General features: G+C 46.2%; 1 protein-coding gene across 1 annotated transcript in view; it reads left to right on the top strand.

Moving 5' to 3' along the window:
- Window positions 1-1,146: 1,146 nt before the first annotated feature.
- LOC132404877 (retinol-binding protein 2-like) overlaps window positions 1,147-20,991 on the top strand; it is a 57,737-nt gene continuing 37,892 nt past the window's right edge. Inside the window, exons 1-2 of the mRNA XM_059989442.1 lie at window positions 1,147-1,286; window positions 16,135-16,221. Of these exons, the coding sequence (XP_059845425.1) occupies window positions 16,149-16,221 (73 nt within the window). The 5' untranslated portion in view covers window positions 1,147-1,286; window positions 16,135-16,148. The remainder of the gene's footprint in view (window positions 1,287-16,134; window positions 16,222-20,991) is intronic.

Here is a 20,991-nt window from a genome sequence, read left to right as displayed (position 1 = left end):
TCATTGTATTTGCATTTTGTGATCACTGCCAAATATGCTTCAAGCCACTAATTTTATAATCCACCACAAAACATTATATTAATTGTGGTCTCAGAAGGAAAAGCAAGGTTATTATATTGTATTATGTACAAGTATAGAAGGGACGAGGAGTAGAACAAAATATCACCAGCCTTGCAGGGAACATGTTAGTAATAAGCTTTCAAAACAATGCATGCTTTTGTCTTTTCGAATGAGCTTTTTGAATTGGTAAATTTGAGTAAAAGTAAATACAGGGCAGAAATGATGCAAGGTCTTTATTCTATCGAAGTCAGGTTTGAGTTTAATGTCATAGGCACAAGTACATGTACGCACAGGAGTAACAAAAATCTTACTTGCAAACCACATCACATCATGTCGATCCCAAGAGTGAATTAATAGTTTGGAATTATTTGCTTTCCAACATTGCTGGCGATAAAACTGTGGCAAACACGAAGTAACATTGCGGAGAAGTTCAGCTATGCATTGAAGCAAATTGAAGTCTACTGGTAGAAGATTAAAACTGAATGAGGCTATCCTGCAGTAGCACTAAAATCCACATTGAACCCTCTGAATGGATTTTCAGGGGCCCTACTATTGACAGAAGACATAAAATTAAATCTGGTCTGATCTGCATGAATGGTAAACTTGGTTCTAGTCAATTAAAATCTGCAATTGTGAATAACTGGGGAATATTTTATTCTTTGATTGGAATTGCATATTGAAATAATTTGATGAAATGGGAATTGTATATAAAGACAGAAAATGGCTTAGTGCAATGAAATTTCATGCTTAAACCAGATCTGCACATCTATTTGTAGTCAAATATTATTCCCATTTGATAAAAACTTTTGGAAAACAATAAGTGATATTAAGTGAATTGATATAAGTGTTTTGATGGATCTGTTTAAATACAAAGGGGTTTGTAGTGAACCCATATGACAAGTAAATTAATTTATTGAAGTTGCTTTCTTCAAAACCCTGTTTAAAACTATCACAAAAAATGTATTTCTATTTATGCAAGAATTAATGGCGGAACTCAATACCGCTTGGTTTAAAGTCCGCAGAAGTTACACATTTACTGCAGTCATTTTTGTTGAACTGAACTTTGGCTTTGCTTTTCTACCACTGTTGGCAACGTGGCTATGTCAAAATTTCCTTCCTTCAATCGGCAATGATCAAAGTAATCCAAATCAAGGGAGCCTCTATATTTCTTTTTTGCTTCTGCACTCATGGCAACCTGACTAACTACTGAACTATATTGATAGCAGGTAATGGAAACTAATCCAGTTTCTTTTCTTTTGATTACCAAATGCTGTTCCAGTAACTAGATATTATCTTTGATGTTGCAAAACTGTATCCTTCTCAATCTTGTAGTTAGAAGCTTAACAATGATCCCATATACAGAAATCTGCAAAACAGTTGGGGTACCGCATGGCAGCCTCTCTTTGAAATAGTATTCCAAAAGGGCCCTTTCAGTAAAACAAAAAAAAAAAATTAGGAAACCTAATTGATGCACCATCAATAACTCTCGGAGACATGAGGTGAGAGATAGGCTTTTATTCGCTGGAAGATAGCAGTCAACAGCAAGAGATCACCATACAACATCCTGGAGACTGAGGGAGGAGCAGTGCCTCCAATCACCTTTATACCGGGGTCTGTGGGAGGAGCCACAGGAGCAGTCAGCGGGGGGGGGGGGGGGGGTGTCCAGACAGGTATATGTAGTTCACCACATTCACACTCCCCTTTTGTTTTAAAAGAGAGTCCACATGAGGCGAAGTTTCTTACAAGTATATTTACAGGTTAAAAGTATACTTACAGGTTAAGTCTATCAGGTGGTCGAATCTGTCGCTGCGATCTACGTAGCACCGGTGCCGGTGGTGATTGCACCAGAGATGGTGGTTGTGCTGGTTCCGGCCTGACTTGAGGTGCCGGCCCATTAGGCGTCAGTAATCCCTCATGCGTGTGCGAGGCGCCCGGTATGGGAGTGTCGTGAGGAGTCTGTGTAGGGCTTGGTGTGCGCGGTATCAGGTGGGTATACACCTTGGTGGGTACGGGGTTCATAGTTACCGTGGAGTATTCAGGGTAGTGGTCTGCTGCTCCTGCGGGTGCCAGGTCGCAGACGGAGACCATGTCCTCCCGCCCATCAGGTAAGACCACGTAGGCATACTGGGGGTTAGCATGTATTAGTTGAACCCTCTCGACCAGCGGGGAGTATTTATTGCTCCACGCATGTTTCCGGAGCAGCACTGGCCCTGGGGACGTCAGCCAAGCCGGTAGGGTGGTCCCAGTGGCAGACCGTGGGAAGAGAAAAGAGTTGCTCATAAGGGGTGGCATTGGTGGACATACATAACAGAGAGCGGATAGAGTGGAGTGCCTCAGGGAGGACCTCCTGCCAGTGAGAGACCGGCAACCCCTTTGACTTAAGGGCTAAAAGTGTGGCCTTCCACACAGTGGCATTCTCCCTCTCCACCTGTCCATTTCCCCGGGGATTATAACTCGTGGTCCTACTAGTAGCAATACCTCTAGCCAGCAGGTACTGGCGCAGCTCATCACTCATAAAGGAGGACCCTCTGTCACTGTGGATATAGCAGGGATATCCGAACAGAGTGAAGAGCTGGCACAGGGCTTTTATGACGGACGTGGCAGTGGTGTCGGGGCAGGGGATTGCAAAGGGGAACCGCGAGTACTCGTCGATAATGTTGAGAAAGTAGACATTGTGGTCGGTGGAGGGAAGGGGGCCCTTAAAGTCAACACTCAGTCGCTCAAAGGGGCGGGTGGCCTTGGTAAGATGCACCTGTTCAGGACGGTAGAAGTGCAGTTTGCACTCAGCGCAGACTTGGCAGTCCCTGGTCATCGTCCTGATGTCCTCAAGGGAGTACAGCAGGTTCCGGGCTTTCACAAAATGGTAAAATCAGGTGACCCCTGGGTGGCAAAAATCTGCATGGAGGGCATATAGCTGGTTGAGCTGTGCGCTGGCACACGCTCCCCGGGATAGGGCATCAGGGGGCTCATTGAGCCTTCCAGGCCAGTACAGGATGTCATAGTTGTAGGTGGAAAGTTCTATTCTCCACCACAAAATTTTATCATTTTTGATTTTGCCCCACTGTTGGTTGCTAAACATGAATGCAATTGAGCGCTAGTCGGTCAGCAAGGTGAACCTTTTGCCGGTGAGATAGTGCCTCCAGTGCCTAATAGCTTCCACTATGGCCTGGGCTTCTTTCTTCACCGCAGAGTGCCGAATTTCAGGGCCTTGAAGGATACGAGAGAAGAATGCTACTGGCCTGCCTGCCTGATTGAGGGTAGCAGCCAGCATGAAGTCAGAGGCGTCACTCTCTACTTGGAAGGGAATGGTCTCGTCCACCACATGCATCGCTGCTTTGGCAATGTCCCCTTTAATGTGGCTGAAGGCCGCGCAGGCCTCGGCAGAGAGGGGAGATGTAGTGGACTTGACCAGGAGGGACCCATTGGGCGTAATAGGAAAAGAAGCCCAGGCACCGTCTGAGGGTTCTGAGGGTGGTGGGAAGAGGGAGTTCTAACAGGGGGCGCATATGGTCAGGATCAGGGCCAATGACCCCGTTCTCCACGATATACCGAAGGATAGCCAGTCGGGTGGTTCCAAGCACACATTTGTCCCTATTATAAGTAAGGTTCAGGGCTTTGGCCACTTGGAAAAATCATTGGAGGTTGGCATTGTGATCCGGCCAGTCGTGACCGCAGATGGTGATGTTATCCAGATAGGGAAATGTGGCCTTCAGTTGGCACTGGTCCACCATCCGGTCCATTTCCCTCTGGAAGACAGAAACACCATTCGTGACACTGAAGGGGACACGCAGGAAGTGATAGAGCCTGCTACCCGCCTCGAAGGTGGTGTAAGGGTGGTCCTCCAGGCGGATGGGGAGCTGGTGGTAAGCAGATTTCAGATCTATGGTCGAGTACACCTTGTACTGAGCTATCTGGTTGACCATATCCGCGATGCGGGGTAGGGGGTATGCGTCAAGCTGCGTGAACCTATTGATGGTCTGGCTATAGTCCACGACCATCCTATTTTTCTGCCCGGTCCGAACAACAACCACCTGGGCCCTCCAAGGACTTGTGCTTGGCTCAATGATCCCCTCCCTGAGCGGCCGCTGCACCTCTGACTGAATGAAGGCCCTGTCCCCCGCGCTGTACCTCCTGCTTTTAGTTGCCACCGGTTTACAGTTGGCTGTCAGTTTGGTGAACAGTGGTGGGGGAGGGATCTTGAGGGTGGAGAGGCTGCAAGTGGTGTCAGTAGCGCGGCTGTTGGCATGGTGCTGGGTGGGATGTGCGGGTCGGTGTGTGTGTCTGGTCAGTAGTGGGGTATATGATGAAGCCTTACAAAACTGAGGATTCCTGACAGTAATTGGTGGGAGGGGCCTGTCATATGCCATTGTCACACTTTGTAGGTGGCTCTGGAAGTCCAGCCCCAATAGCACAGGTGCGCACAGTTGAGGCATGACCAGTAGCACAAAGTCCCAATATTCTGTGTCCTGCACCATCAATGTCACTATACAACCCCGCCTGATGTCTGTGGAATGCGACCCAGAAGCCATGGCGACCCTCTGGCTTACGGGCTGTGTCATGAGTCTGCAGCGTTGCACCGTGTCCAGGTGAATAAAACTCTCAGTGCTGCCCGTGTCAAACAGGTAGCTAGTCCTGTGCCCCTCCACCAGAATGTCTATCATTGACCTTGCAAGCTGTTGTGGGGTGCTTTGGTGGAGGGTTACGGAGGCCAGAGTTGAATCGCCATCTTGGTGTCCGGTAAGCACCCATGGGTCGGAGGCAGGGAGAGGTGGCGCCAACAAAGATGGCCACCCCCATGTCTTGCACGAGGCAGGCAGGCAAGATGGCGGCAACCAATAAGGCAGCCCCCATGCCTCACACACGGCACTGCTCGACCCCGCTCGTGGTTCAGACTTACAGACCTTGGCGAAATGGCCCTTCTTTCTGTAGCTGGAGCAGGTAGCTTCTCCGACTGGGCAGCATTTTCAGGAGTGTGTTTCGAGTCTGCAGAAGTAACACTGCACGGACTCGCGAGTGGCAGGGTCTGCAGCGTCCATGGGACTGGCGGGAACCCGCGTCAGTGTCAGCGTTGTGCAGAGCAGCCTCCAGTGTGTTGGCCATCTCGATCGCCGAACGTAAGGTAAGATCGGCGTTTTCCAGCAGCCGCTGGCGCACGTACACTGACCTGATCCCCGTAACGAAGGCATCTCGTACCAGGAACTCTGCATGCTGTTCTGCCATCAGTCCCTTGCAGTCACAGGCCTGCATGAGTGTCTGTAGGGCCTGGGCAAACTCAGCATTGACTCTCCGGTCTGCTGCCGCAGCGTCGCTAAGCGATGTCTTGCATAGACGGTGTTTACCGGCCACAGGTACTTTCTTTTGAGGGTGTCCAGTGCCCCTTGGTAGTTCGGCAGGTCCCTGATAAGGGAGAATACTTTCGGGCTGACTCTGGAAAGGAGGATTTTGTGCTTGTGGCAGGCTCAGTCACGAGAATCTCTTCCAAGTTTGAATGGAAGCATGCAAGCCAGAGTTCAAAGGCAAGAGCTGCTTCTGGAGCTTAAGGGTCCAAGTCCAATTTTTCTGGACGTAAAATACTCTCCATGTTTTAAAACTTCCAGCAAATAAAATTGATGCTCCATCAATAACTCTCAGAGACATGAGGTGAGATATAGGCTTTTATTCGCTGGAAGAGAGCAGTCAGCAGCAAGAGATCACCATACAACATCCTGGAGACTGAGGGAGGAGCAGTGCCTCCAATCGCCTTTATACAGGGGTCTGTGGGAGGAGCCACAGGAGCAGTCAGCAGGGGGGGCATGTCCAGACAGGTATATGTGGTTCACCACACTAATAGAATTTCACTTTTTATTGCAAGGAGAATTAAATACAAAAGTTGGTAGGTTATACTGCAGTCATATAGCATACTGGTAAGAGCTCAACTGGAATATGGTATATGACTATTGGTCTCTTCATTTAAACAAATATGTTGGAAACATATTTATTAGACTAAAACCTGGAATGAATAGGTTATGTTAAAAAGAATGATTGGAAAGGCCCAGACTGCATGTGCTGGAGTTTTGAAAAATCAAAATTTACGTGACTGAAACCTGTAATATTCTGAGGGTCTTGACATGGTAGATGTGGAGAGAATTCATCATCTTGTATGGGAACCTAGAACTGGAGAATTATTTAAAAATAAGGATACTGTGGCGACCCACTTCCTAGCGCACTCGAACCGGCTCACAAATAGCCAGCGCGCCGGCATAAAGGCCAGTCCCAAAGGGGTGCCAGGTCTGCTTCACCAGCAAAGGGAAAAGCTCGCGTGGGACTGTGAATACATGCCCCCTACAGCATCCGCGCCCGGGGAGGGCGGGATCAGGGAGGCTTTAAAGCGAAGCCACGAAGTTCGAATAAAATCTTCTTTAACTGCAGTTTACCGACTCTGTGTCATTATTTTAGTGCTGCGTGTAGCACACCGCTACAATTGGTGACCCTGACGGTCCAAATGATATTTGGACCAGAGATGAACGACGCTGCACTTGTTCATGTGGTTTTGTTGAAACTGCCAAGCTTCTGGACGCTGCGACCTCACCTATGGTTCCAGCAAGCAGAAGCCCAATTCCACATTCGGCAGATAACCTCAGAAGACACCCGCTACTACTATGTTGTGAGCTCCCTTGACCAGGACACAGCGGTCCAGGTTGCGGAGTTCGTACAGTCTCCCCCAGCGGACCGCAAGTACACGGAATTCAAAGCCTGCTCATAAGGACTTTTGGACTTTCACGCCGCGAGCGGGCTGCCCGTTTACTGCACCTGGATGGTTTGGGGGACAGACCTCCATCGGCTTTAATGAATGAGATGTTGTCTCTGGCCGGAGGACACAAGCCCTCCCTTATGTTTGAGCAGGCATTCCTGGAGCAGATGCCAGAGGACATACGCCTGCTGCTATCTGACGCGGATTTCAGCGATCCCCAGAAGGTGGCAGCCCAGGCGGACTTGCTGTGGAAAGCCAAGAAGGAGAGTGTGGCGTCTGTCGCACAGATCACCAGGTCACGCTCCCAGCAGCAAACCAGACCCGGCCCGGCCACAGAGCCCGCTAACCCTAGAGGTCGGAGTGAGGAGACCAACGAACAATGGTGCTTCTACCACCAGCGGTGGGGCGCAGAAGCCTGCCACTGTAGCCCACCCTGCAAGTTCCCGGGAAATGCCAGGGCCAGCTGCCACTGATGGCTACGGCGGCTGGCCATCGGGATAGCCTCCTGTATGTGTGGGACAAGTGGTCGGGATGCTGTTTTTTGGTCGACACCAGTGCTGAGATCAGCGTCTTACCTCCGACGAGTTACAACACCCGCAAAAGGGCACAGGGTTCCCTCCTGAGGGCCGTGAACGGCAGTACAGTAAGGACCTATGGCACCCGTATGGTGCAACTACAGTTCGGCTCCAGCCAGTTCACATGGGACTTCACACTGGCCTCCGTAGCCCAACCGCTTCCGGGTGCGGATTTTTTGCAGGCTCACAGCCTACTGGTCGACCTGCCCAGGAAGAGACTGGTCCACGCCGAGACCTTTCAAACGTTCTCCCTGGGTGAAGCCCAGTTGCCAGCCCCTCACCTCGACTCCATCACGCTGTCCGACAACGACTTCACCAGGGTCCTGGCGGATTTCTCATCGGTTCTGGCACTGCAGTTCACGGCAGCCATGCCCCGACACGGCGTACAGCACCACATCCCGACCCAGGGACCACCCCTCCACGCCCGCTTCCCCCGGACAAGCTCCGACTGGTGAAGGAGGAGTTCAAGAGGATGGAGGAATTGGGGATCATCCGGCGGTCCGACAGCCCATGGGCCTCCCCCCTGCACATGGTGCCCAAAGCGACGGGAGGCTGGAGACCGTGCGGCGACTACCACAGGCTGAACGAGGCTACCACACCGGACCGCTACCCTGTGCCGCACATTCAGGACTTTGCAGCACACCTGCATGGAGCACGGATCTTCTCCAAGGTAGACCTTTTCCGGGGATACCATCAAATCCCGATGCATCTGGACGACGTCCCCAAAACGGCACTCATCATCCCGTTCGGCCTTTTCGAGTTCCTCCGCATGCCGTTCGGCCTGAAGAATGCCGCACAGACGATCCAGCGGTTAATGGACGGGGTGGGACACGACCTGCACTTCGCTTTCATCTATTTGGATGACATCCTCATAGCCAGCAGCAGTCGTCAGGAGCATCTGTCCCACCTCCGTCAACTCTATGCCCGACTGAGTGAGTACGGTCTAACAATCAACCCAGCCAAATGCCAGTTTGGGCTTGACACCATCGACTTCCTGGGCCACAGGATTACTAAAGACGGGGCAACCCCTCTGCCCGCTAAGGTAGACGCAGTCTGCCATTTTCCCCGACCCACCACAATCAAAGGCCTTCAGGAATTCGTGGGTATGGTCAATTTCTACCACCGCTTCCTACCTTCAGCTGCCTGAATCTTGCGCCCCCTGTTCGCCCTGATGTCGGGTCCGGGCAAGGACATTACCTGGGACGAGGAGTCCGCCGCCGCTTTCGTTCAAACGAAGGAAGCTTTGGCTGACGCCGCAATGCTAGTGCACCCCAGAATGGACGTCCCTACCGCCCTCACAGTGGACGCATCCAACACGGCAGACAGTGGGGTACTGGAGCAACTCATCGCGGGTCGCTGGCAACCCCTGGCGTTTTTCAGCAAACACCTGTGACCGCCCGAGCTCAAATACAGTGCTTTCGACCGGGAACTGTTGGCGCTATACCTGGCAATCCGGCATTTCAGGTACTTCTTGGAAGGTAGGCCCTTCACCGCGTTCACGGACCACAAGCCGCTTACCTTTACGTTCACGAAGGTGTCCGACCTCTGGTCATCCCGCCAGTGGCGCCATCTGTCCTACATCTCTGAATACACAACGGATGTCCGGCACGTCTCGGGTAAGGACAATGTCGTGGTGGATGCACTCTCTCACCCTAACATTCATGCCCTTTCCCAAGGGGTAGACTTTGAGGCGCTGGCAGAGGCGCAGCAGGCAGACGAGGAGATCCCGAGTTACAGAACCGCAGTCTCCGGTTTGCAGCTCCAGGACCTCCCCGTAGGCCCAGGTGAGAGGACCCTACTCTGTGACATCGCCACCGGCCAGCCCCGTCCCGTTGTCCCGGCATACTGGCGGCGCCGTGTTTTCGACTCCATTCATAACTTAGCGCACCCCTCCATCAGGACAACTGTCCAGATGGTCTCCAGCGGGTTTGTTTGTCACGGTCTCCGCAAGCAGGTCAGTGAATGGGCCAAAACGTGCATGCACTGCCAGACGGCCAAGGTGCAGCGGCACACCAAAGCTCTGCTGCAGCAGTTCCACCCCACCCACCGGCATTTCGACCACATTCAAGTGGATACCGTGGGCCCCCTGCCAGTGTCGTGTGGAGCGCGGCAACTCCTGACTATCGTGGATCAGTTCACAAGATGACCAGAGGCGATCCCGCTCACCGACACCACCTCCAAATCTTGTGCCCGGGCACTGATCGCCACCTGGGTGTCCTGCTTTGGTGTACCGGCCCACATTACCTCCCGACAGAGGTGCCCAGTTCACCTCCAGCCTGTGGTCAGCTATGGCCAGCCTTTTGGGGACACAGCTGCACCACACAACTGCCCACCACCCACAGTCGAATGGCCTGGTGGAGCGTTTCCACCGTCACCTAAAGTCCGCTCTCATGGCCCACCTGCGAGGAGCTAACTGGGTGGACGAGCTTCCCTGGGTCGACGAGCTTCCCTGGGTCCTACTTGGCATCCGCACGGCGCCCAAAGACGATCTGCACGCCTCGTCAGCCGAGTTGGTGTATGGCGCACACCTGGTTGTCCCTGGGGAGTTCATACCAGCCCCAAGGGGGCACGACGAAGAACCCGCAGCAGTCCTGGGCAGACTACGCGAGAGGCTCGGCAACCTGGCCCCCATACCCACTTCGCAGCATGGGCAGAACCCGACCTGCGTACCCAGAGACCTGCAGAACTGTAAGTTTGTGTTTGTACAAAGGGGCGGGCATCGGCCACCGCTGCAACGGCCCTACGAGGGGCCATTTACGGTGCTCAGGAACAATGGGTCCACATTCATGCTGGATGTTGGGGGGAGAGAGGAGGTTTTCACGGTGGACCACCTCAAACCAGCCCATGTGGACATGGCGCAACCGGTCAATTTCCCGGCACCGCAGCGCAGGGGCCGACCTCCCAAACAGGGTCCAGCCCAGACTGTGGACATTGAGGGGTGTATCGCCGGTTCTGTGGGGGGGGGGTTATGTGGCGACCCACTTCCTAGCGCACTCGAACCGGCTCACAAATAGCCAGCGCGCCGCCATAAAGGCCAGTCCCAAAAGGGCACCAGGTCTGCTTCACGAACAAAGGGAAAAGCTCGCGCAGGTCTGTGAATATGTGCCCCCTACAGCATCCGCGCCCGGGGAGGGCGGGATCAGAGAGGCTTTAAAGCAAAGCCGCGAAGTTCGAATAAAATCTTCTTTAACTGCAGTTTACCAACTCCGTGTTGTTATTTTAGCGCTGCGTGTAGCACACCACTACAATACAGTGAATGTTTCCACTCCTTGAAGCTCTCATAGTTTGAGCTTCTTGAAAAGCAAGAAGATGAAGGTTTATCGGAATTGGGTTTAATATTGTCGGCATTTGTCATGACATTTGTTAACTTTGCAGCAACAGTACAATGCATTACTTGATAGTATAGAATAAAATGTGAATTACAGTAAGAATATATAAGTATATCAAATAGTTCAATTAAATAAGTAGTACAAATACAGAAATAAAATAAATAGTGAGATAGTGTTTGTGGATTCAATGTCCATTCAGAAATCTGATGGTAGAGGGGAAGAAGCTGTTCCTGAATGCTAAGTGTGTGCCTTCAGGTTTCTGTACCTCCTTTCTGACAGTAACAATGTGAAGAGGTCATGTCTTGGGTGATATGGATCGTTAAGGAAGAACCACTTTCTTGAGGCACCGTTCATTGAAGATGTTTTTGATACTACTGAGTCTAGTACCCATGATGGAAGTGACTAATTTTAAAATTCGCTGCAGTTTACTTAGACCCTGTACAATAACCTCCATACCAGACAGTAATACAGCTGTTAGGAATGCTCTCCATGGTACATCTGCAGAAATTTTCAACAGTTTTAGGTGACATACCAAATTCCCTCAAACTCCTTATGAAATATAACCACTGCCTTGCCTTCTTTATAGATGCATTGATATGTTAGGGCCAGATTAGGTCCTCAAATATATTAACACTTGGGAACTTGAAGTTGCTCACTCTGTCCAATTCTGATCCCTCCATGAGGATTAGTGTGTGTTCCCTTGTCTTACTCTTTCTGAAGTCCACAATCAGCTCTTTGGCCTTCCTGACATTGAGTGTCACCACTCAACTAGCTGGTATATTTCACTCCTGTCTCTACTCCTGACCCCCCCTGTGAGGACTGTTTGTGTTCTCTTGACTTACCCTTTCTGAAGTCCTCACAGAACCTCAATGATGCACATTCACTCAGTACCATTAAAGATTTCTGGTTGCACCTATCCATAAGCCTATTAAGTTACAGCCAGGACCAAAATGATGCAAAATTTGTTCACTTAGAGTCTTTTAAACTTTTGGGAAGCTCCAGCTGTGATACTTTGTTACTGGGTTTACAAATGAGAGCAGTAGGTATAAACAAGGTACATGAGGATATGGCAGAAAAGTGGATTAATGTTGAAGAGCTCTAATGGCATTCATGGTAGAGAAGTTTTAAGGTATTGTATGGCATATTGCTGCTAAGTTTTTATTGTATCAGTAAAATATGTCACATTTAGAACAATAAATTGATATGTTGATAGTGTTGTAATGTCTACATGTATTTAACCCAAAATGGGACTAAAATATCTAGCAGTTTCATGAGTAAAATCGATGCTTACGTAAATGGAATTCTTGCATTGTACAATAGTCTTTACGGCATTGGTAAACAAGATTTTGTCATGATGTTACAAATTAATCTTCAATTTAATCCCCAGTTATCTATTTTTCCCTACAAATTCTAATATAACTTGTATAGTTTAAAAGTTTCCTAGGACTTAAAGAAAATCTCTTGATATATGGATCTCAAGGAACTAACCATGTGGTAGTACGTTTTAGTTAATATAGATGTTTGTAGACTAGTTTTTCACGAGAAAATCAAATTGAAAAGGGAAGATTTATTGCACATAAGGCAATAGTGCCCAATAAGAACCAAACATCAATTCATATGCTCAAGATGAATATGTTTATTCTCTTTATATTGAAATAAGCAGTTCTAGAAGAGTGAGTTTAACCCAGTCTAACCAACAAGCACGGAGCTGGAACTGCTACAAAAATTGCTTTGAGTATTTAGCTTTTGTTCCCACAGATGTCCTGCTGACTTCCATTTTCTGCTCAGATCTTTGTTTAATCAACCAGGGTGCCCAATAGAACCAATGTCGAGCCCTCTGGAATACATGGAAATTTTGAGCACAATGTTGCCATCAGGTCTGCAGTGTGACAGGAATTCAAAATCACAATAGTGCACTTGCTGTATATAAAATTGTGTTTATGTTGGTTTCAAAGACTCTGGAAGGATTAATTGAAGAGCCACTATAGTGAACAATAAGGATATGAGACCGGTTCTGCTGTTTGGTCTGCTGGGAGAAATTCTAGCTTCCAGCTTTTTAATTCTGATGTGTTTTGTTTTATGTACCATGACTAAGCACGAAGAACTTATTGCAAGTGCTATTATATCCACTTTAGATGGGATGACGAGAGTGAGACACTCAATGACCAGCACCAGCTTCAACATTCAGGAAGAACAGCTGTAGTGGAGGGAGGGGAGGGGTATGTGGAAGCTGCTGGCGGAAGCTGTATCCAACCCATAGGGTTTAAATCAAAGGTGAACCTGGACTCGATTTACCTTTAGCCATGAAGGTGCAGTCTTCTGCAATCTTCAGCAACAAGACCTGTTGAGCCAGTTATTGCCAAAATGCTGAATCCTTTCTGCAGCTTCTCTTCTCAAGATCTACCTGCAGTAGATCTAAATCTTCAGTGCACTTCTGAACAGAGTAATGAAGCCCTCCTCATCAAAAAAATCCAGTCAATTTCTTCCAATTCACTTCAACTCACCAGAATTGGGAGGGAAGGTGTAATCAAAGGATTGGAGAACAGGAAGTTTCATACATCCTTCCACATCTACTTACATTGATAGTGCACTGTCAGCATTGTAAAATCACCCAAAAATATTCACAGGAGCATTACCAAAATGAAATGGTCATAAACTTGGTCAAAAGTGTATTTTTTAAGGAGTGTCAAAGTGAGAAAACAAAATATAGTGGAAGAAAGGCTTTAGGTTGGAATTTCAGGATCTTGCTCAACAGCTAAAGATGCAACTGACCGTGGTGCATGCTCGGTCCTCATTGCAATTAAACTGCCCTACTCCTGACCTCCTTCGCCTCAGCACTTCTTTTCTATTGCCCATCAACCAGCTACTGATGATGAGATGTCTGAAACTGGATCAGCTGGACCCAGAGTTGTTGAGATCATTCCTCAATACAGCATGGTACAAATCCATCAGTCCATGATGTTGTCTACCTACTCTAAGATCAATCTGATACTTCCTTTCCACGTAACCCTTCACTTTTTATTTAATCCATGTGCCTTTTTAAGCATCTCTTATATGTCCCTAATACATCTGTCTCTACCATGAGACCTGGCAGGCCTACTACTCTGTGAAAAAAACTATCTCTGACATTGTCCCTGTTCTTTCCACCAATCACTTTAAAATTACATCCTCTTTTATTAGCCAGTTCCCCTGGGAGGAGGTGTCTGGCTGCCCACCCTATCATTGCCTCTTATCGACAAATCCACCTCTTTCAAGTCACCACTCATTTTCTTTTTCTCCAATTAGAAAAGCCTAAGCTTACTCAACCTCTTCTCACTTAAGACATTGTTGTTAATCCAGACAACATTTTGGAAAACCTCCTCTACATCTTTCCTATATTGAGGAAACCAAATCTGAACACAATACCCAGGTGTTATCCAAGCAGTGATTTATAGACCTACAACATTAGCTGGTGGCGTAGTGGCATCCTGAGTTCGAATCCAGCCAGCTCCAAAAAATCCTGGAGAGGGATGGGCTCTGGCAGGTTTCAGATGCCCAAGACACACTGTATGATAAGCAATCACCAAAGAGATTGGTGTAAAACGCTTGTCATGACAGTGCCCGACTCCTCCACCAGGAGTTAAGGGCTAGCATGCGCGCATGCGCACACACCATTAGCTTGTAGCTCTTGGACTCAATTCCCCCCCCCCCATGAAAGCCCAATATTCTTCAACACCTTATCAATTTGCCCATCAACTTTGACAGATCTATGGATGTGAATCCCAAGATCCCTCTGATCCTCCACACTGCAAAGAATCCTATCATTAGCATTATACGCAAATGCATATTTCTGAATCAGAAATGACATATGCTTGTAATCCACCTTGAAGTTGTAAACAATGAGCTGGTTGCAGTGTTTTACTTTACCCTGTAGACATGGAGGCTGTTCCAATACTAGCAATGGCTTTGAGGATGCCAATTTAAACACATGTTGGAAGGAAGTGGGTGCTGATGACAGAGGCTGCCACTGTCAGCCATATGTGATGCTTCGCTCTGTGTGTTTCAGACTGCTCTCGTAGAGGAAAGCAGAAAGCATTGGTCGGCAGGACATGTCCTGTGACAAGATATTTTATCATCAGATTCGGGTAGTTTCCCATTCATTGCAGGCACCCAGGATGCTAACTGTGCAGGCTAGGCTTTAGTAATGTTGTTTATTTTCTAAGAAGAAATTGTTGGATGGTTTGTGACATGTTGCCATATCTGAATATGGGAAAGGTCTTATCAGACTTGGGCTGTGCTTGTCTCTTTGGGCCTATGTTCTGTAGAGTGTATTCCCAGGTGTACATAGGCATGTCCTATCAGCACCTCAGAGTGTGTCTTTAGAATGCTGCCCGCCTTGCTCTTCTTCTGCCAAATCCTCCAGTGCTGCCAAGTAACAGTCAAGTATTGGCCCTTACTTTTGTGAAAATGTGGAGACTGCAGTACATTAAAACCTCTCTAAAGTTGATCTGACTGATCACCTAAATCTCTTCTTGAAGAACCTGAAGGCTGCTTGCACTGTTCCCACTTGTCTCACCTGCATGTTGTAACTGCCTTCCCCAGTAATAAGAGGACTGAGGAGCCCAGGATTCAGTGGGTAAATTCTCCCCAACAAATGCCACCCTGCAGTTCTAGCGCAGCAGCTGATATATGGCAGATGCAGCAAGCCACCTCAAAGTTAAAAGAGCCCTGTCATTTTCTGATGTGGCTGCATTTCTTCTTCACATTCATCTTGATTTATTTGTTATCCTCAGTCTCTGAGCTCAAGGAAAGCTTGTTAACTTGGCCAATTCATGTGCTGTGTGCTGCCTGCTGTTCAAGAAAAGGAGGATGCATTTTCTTGTTCTTAAATAAAGAGCCTCTGCTAAGTTGTAAATACAGCACTGGATTGTATTTTCTTTTCCAGAAAAGTTTTTTTTAACAAAATTTGCAAATACATGACACTGTGGATTCAAATGTCAACATTCATGGTGCAAGACATTTCTTTGTACTTGCTGACAAGATTTACATTAAGTCAGCCTACTTTACTTGTCATCAAAATTCCATGAGCAATGTCTGAAAGAGTTTTACACAGATTCCAGACCTTCAGTGTGCAATGGTAGGAGTGTCTTAAATTGTAGTCCTTCCTCATAGAACCATTACAAATTCTAACTGCTGATAACAAAACAACTCTTCAGATTTAATTTTTAGGCCTGCCTTTGTTAGTAGGGCTAGTTAATGAATTTGCTATTTAATCAAAGACTAAAAAAGATTATGCAATAGGTAAAAGTCTTGTCACTATTTTATGTGATAATATTATCTAATCTGTTGAACTATGGACTTTCATGATAAAACTATGAACAATATAAGAGCAAGAGCACATACTATAGCTTACAAGTAGATCCTCTGAAAAATTTCTTTTCCTTGAATCTCTTTTTTTGAGGGAATACTGACAAAATGCCTGCAGATTACAATGGTACATGGGAGATGACAGAAAATAAGAATTTTGAGGGTTACATGAAAGCTCTGGGTAAGTTTTAACTGCTCTATAATCATTTATTGGAAATGATTTTTTTATTTTCCTGCATAAGGAACGTGCACGTAGTAATGGAACTGTAAGATATAAGCTATTATAAAAAAGGGGTAGGATAACCTGGGACCTGCGTGTGAAGATAAGTGATGACTGACACCAACTTTGTTTAATGCCTATAATAAAAGTTCCCTTAGTTTTTGCTACACCCAATGTATTTGATAGCCTACCCATGCAAGTGGAGGGATAATGGTTTGTAATTTTGTAAGGTAACACATATAATAGCAAGTATGTTATTTGGTTTCTGTAATATGTTTGTTAGTGTTTAAATTGGATTTGAGATTATGCATCTATATATTATTTATATCACTTACTGTTTGTTGAAACATGCTGGTGTGCGTTGCTTTCTGTGTTTTCCAGCCAAGTAAAAGATATTCTGACAAAATATTAACACAACACCGAATTAATATAGTTCAATTCTTAACATTTGGTAAACAAATCCATACACAGCCCTCTGCGGAGTGAGAATATGCTTTCCTTTTCACTGATGCTTGAGTTCAGACTGCAAGTAATTTCTGCTTGAGGGGGAAGAATGTGATCCTGATGAAAATGAAGGGAAAAGGGAACATTATTGTTTTGAGGTTAGAGGAAGTGCAACTGTGCCTGCAATAAAGGTGGGGAGTTAGATGTGATGAAATTTAAGAAATGGATCTGTGGCAAGGTAGTTAGATAGCCCCATCCCCTCACCTTTTAAATCTATTCCTCATCTTTTTTTCTCCAGTTCTGTTGAAGGGTCTCGGCCCAAAATGTCGACTGTACTCTTTTCCATCGGTGCTACCTTGTCCGCTGAGTTCCTCCAGCATTTTGTTGTGTTGCTCAGATTTCCAGCATCTGCAGATTTTCTCTTGTCTGTAGATAGATAAGTTTGTTATCTTTGAGAATTGTGGCAGAAGTGTAAAGCTTCAAGGTGTGGTAGATGAGGAAATACTAATGCTGAACTAAACATTTTGCAAGTGATGGTGTGTTTAATCTGTTGAAAGTACAAATATAATGTTAACATTTTTTAAATAAAAAGAAATTCTTACAGTATAATTAATTAATGAAATACAAAATAATCGGGAAGTCCTGGCCTGAATAACCTAAAAAGGCTAAAATCATTACTGTGCCCCCATAACGTGGATCCAGTTTTAACTTTATCTGATTTTTTTGTTGGTTTCTGAAGATCTGTTACTCTGTTGTTTTGCATGATATAGCATTAACCTCAGGGATGCTTGCTTAGTTCACTCATCTACTCTCTCTGCACTCACAAATGTCTGGCTAGGCACAGCTCAAATGCCATCAATACATTTAACAATGACACAGCTGTTGCAGGCAGAATTTCAGCTGGTGATGAGGAGGTATACAGGAACAAGATAGATCAGCTGATTGATGGTGTTCCAGCAAAATCCTTACATTTAACATCAGTAAGACCAAGGAATTGATAGTGGACTTTAGGAAAGAGAAGTTGAGGGAACACATACCAGTCTTTATTGAGGGATCAGAAGTGCAAAGAGTGAGCAGTTTCAAGTTTCTGGGTGTCAACATCTCTGAGGATTGATCCTGAGCCCAACATATTGATGCAATTACAAGAATGCATGACAACAGCTATATTTCATTAAAAGTTTGAGAAGAATTAGTTTGTCACCAAAGACACTTGAAAATTTCTACGGATGTACTGTGGAGAGCATTCTAAATGATCGCACCACCATCTGGTATGGAGGGGCCACTGCACAGGATCAGAAAAAGCTGTAAACTCTGCCAACTCCATGATGAGCACCAGCTCCCTAGCATCCAGGGTATCTTAAAAATGCAACATCCGATTTTAAGGACCCCATCATCCAGGACATGCCCTCTTCTCATTGCTAAGGAGGAGGTACAGGAGCTTGAAGATGCACACTCAAAATTCTTCTTCTTCTTTCCCTCCTCTATCAGATTTCTGAATAATGAATCCATGAAGGCTACCTCAATATTTTACCCTCTCTTTCTGCACTACTTACTCATTCAATTTTCTTTTTTTTATATATATTCGCTATAATTCACACTTTTTATTATATATTGCACTGTACTGTCATTGCAAAACAGCAAGTTTCATGATATATATGTGCCATTGATATTAAACCTACTTCTGATTCTAAACTTGAACAGTCATTAATACAAGGCTGTGTCCGTGTTAAGGCACCACTTCAGGTTGCCTTTGCAGATTTTTGGGCTAACCATTCAACTTCATGTCCAGCTTGTAACATGCCTAAATTGATTAGTCAATGTTCGTCCTAACCCATCAGAATATAAATGCAAATGATTTAATCACAAACAAGAGAACATCTGCAGATGCTGGAAATCTGAGCAACACACACAAAGTGCTGGGGGATCTTAGCAGGCCAGGCGGCATCTATGGAAAAAAGTACAGTGGACGTTTTGGGCTGAGACCACTGCTGGCTTCCTCCGGCATTTTGTGTGCGCTGAATGCAAATAATTCTAACAGTTTCCCATAATGAAAATAAGCTGTTTTTAAAGCAAATTAAAAGTGTTAACCTATGCTTATTTGAGAAGAGAATTCATTCTGAATACACACAATGCTTCTATTGACTAAAATGCCCCATTTTGCATTGTTTTTCTCTCCGGATTAACTGATTTCAAACAGGGAGCCAAGTTGTATTGATAGACTTGACATTATAACAACAATGCAAAAGATATTCACTAACTACTGCTTCATCTCCTAAATGTTCTCTAATGACAATAAATTGCTCAATCAAATGTATATTTTTAAGTAAATCGATCGTACTTTTTCATCTTTTGTCTGCAATGAACACTGAGCAGAAGTGGAATCAGATCATTATTTGAAAAGGGACATGGTGAGTTCCTTTTCTCCATGCTCATTTCTCCCATGCTGTAATGTACATTATATTTTGAGCATGTTAAGCCCTTTAGAAGCATCAGTGGCAGCAGGCCTATTTCACAGGAGAAGTGGGCTGTGAAGATTGCATGTATGTGGAGGTGTGATAATTTGTGTCAACAGTGACAAGTTGTTAGTTAGTAAAGGAGTTCTCAACCTGATTTCAGCTTATAAGGATTGAAAATACATGAATAAACCATTTTCCAAAATGTTGTACCGGTATTTGCTACATGTCTTCCCTATAATGATATAACAAAACAACAATTCTGTCTTTATTTAATCAATGGTTATACCCCTTGAAATATGAGCCCATAATTGTCAAGATCTATTCAAGATTAATCAATAGATCCTATTTTTATGATTCATAACTTGCTTTTTTTCTCATGTGATATGTAGACTCATTATCAAGACCATTCCCATTAACAATAAGTATACCGTACTGGATACTGTTGATGGGGATGACTTACCAGGAATGAGTTGTAGTGGTCCTGCCCCTGGCACAGAGGTTGAACCCTCAACGAGAGAAGAGAGCGATAGTTTTAGGGGATTCTATAGTTAGGGGGGCAGATAGGAGATTTTGTGGGGCAGATTGGGAGTCTCAGATGGTATGTTGCCTCCCTGGTGCCAGGATCCGGGGCATCTCAGATCAGGTGCAGGCTATTCTTGAGAACGAGGGCATGAACCCAGATGTAGTGGTCCATGTAGGGACCAATGATGTAGGTAAGGTGAGTGAGGGGGTCCTGCTTAGAGAGTTCAGGGAGTTAGGAGTGAAGCTGAAGGCAGGACCTCCAGGGTGACACTCTCGGGATTGCTACCTGTGCCACGTGCAAGTGAGGTGAAGAATAGAATAATTATGCACATTAATACGAGGCTGAGAGCATGGTGCAGGAAGGAAGGGTTCAGGTTTCTGGACAATTGGTCTTTGTTCCAGGGACATTGGGATCTGTTTCGAAGGGACGGTCTACATCTGAACCGGAGGGGTATTAACATTCTTGCAGGAGTGTTTGCCAGTGCTGCTCGGGGGGGGGGGGGGGGGGTTAAACTAGATGTGCAGGGGGCAGGGATCCAGATCCAGAAGGTTGGTCAGAAGGAGCATGGGATTAAATGTGTAGAAGGTTTGTGTGATCTTGAGAAGGTCATCAAAATTCAGGGTGCAATTAGCCCGATGGAAGTTCAAGGAGCTGGGTTAGGTACAGTAGACAGTGTTTTAAGCAAAGAGAGGAGGAATGGGCTAAGAATTCTATACTTGAATGCGCATAGTGTCAGAAATAAGACAGATGAGCTTGAAGCTCAGATGAAAATGGGGAACTACGATATTGTTGGGATAACGGAGACATGGCTGCAAGGGGATCAGGCCTGGGAATTGAGTGTACCAGGGTATACGTGCTATCGTAGAGACAGAAATATGGGAAGAGGGGGTGGGGTGGCCCTGTTGGTGAGGAATGAGATTCAGCAAGAGGTGACTTGGGAACAGGGAAAGTAGAGTCTGTGTGGATTGAGCTGAGGAACAGTAAGGATAAAAAGACCCTAATGGGTGTTGTGTACAGGCCCCCAAACAGTAGCGTGGATATTGGGTACAAGTTGATTAGGGAGTTAACATTGGCATGTGCTAAAGGTAATGCAGTCGTTATGGGAGATTTCAACATGCAGGTGAACTGGGAGAATCAGGTAGGTGCTGGACCCCAGGATAGGGAGTTTGTGGAGTGTCTAAGGGATGTATTTTTGGAACAGCTTGTGCTTGAGCCAACCAGGAATGAGGCTATTTTGGACTTGGTGATGTGTAATGAACAGGAATTGATAAGTGATCTTGAAGTAAAGGAGCCATTAAAAAGAAGTGA

Source organism: Hypanus sabinus, chromosome 2 (genome assembly GCF_030144855.1).
Source record: "Hypanus sabinus isolate sHypSab1 chromosome 2, sHypSab1.hap1, whole genome shotgun sequence".
Lineage (NCBI taxonomy): Eukaryota > Metazoa > Chordata > Chondrichthyes > Myliobatiformes > Dasyatidae > Hypanus > Hypanus sabinus.
Note: the sequence above shows the minus strand (reverse complement) of the source record. Positions and strands in the feature narration are given on the sequence as shown.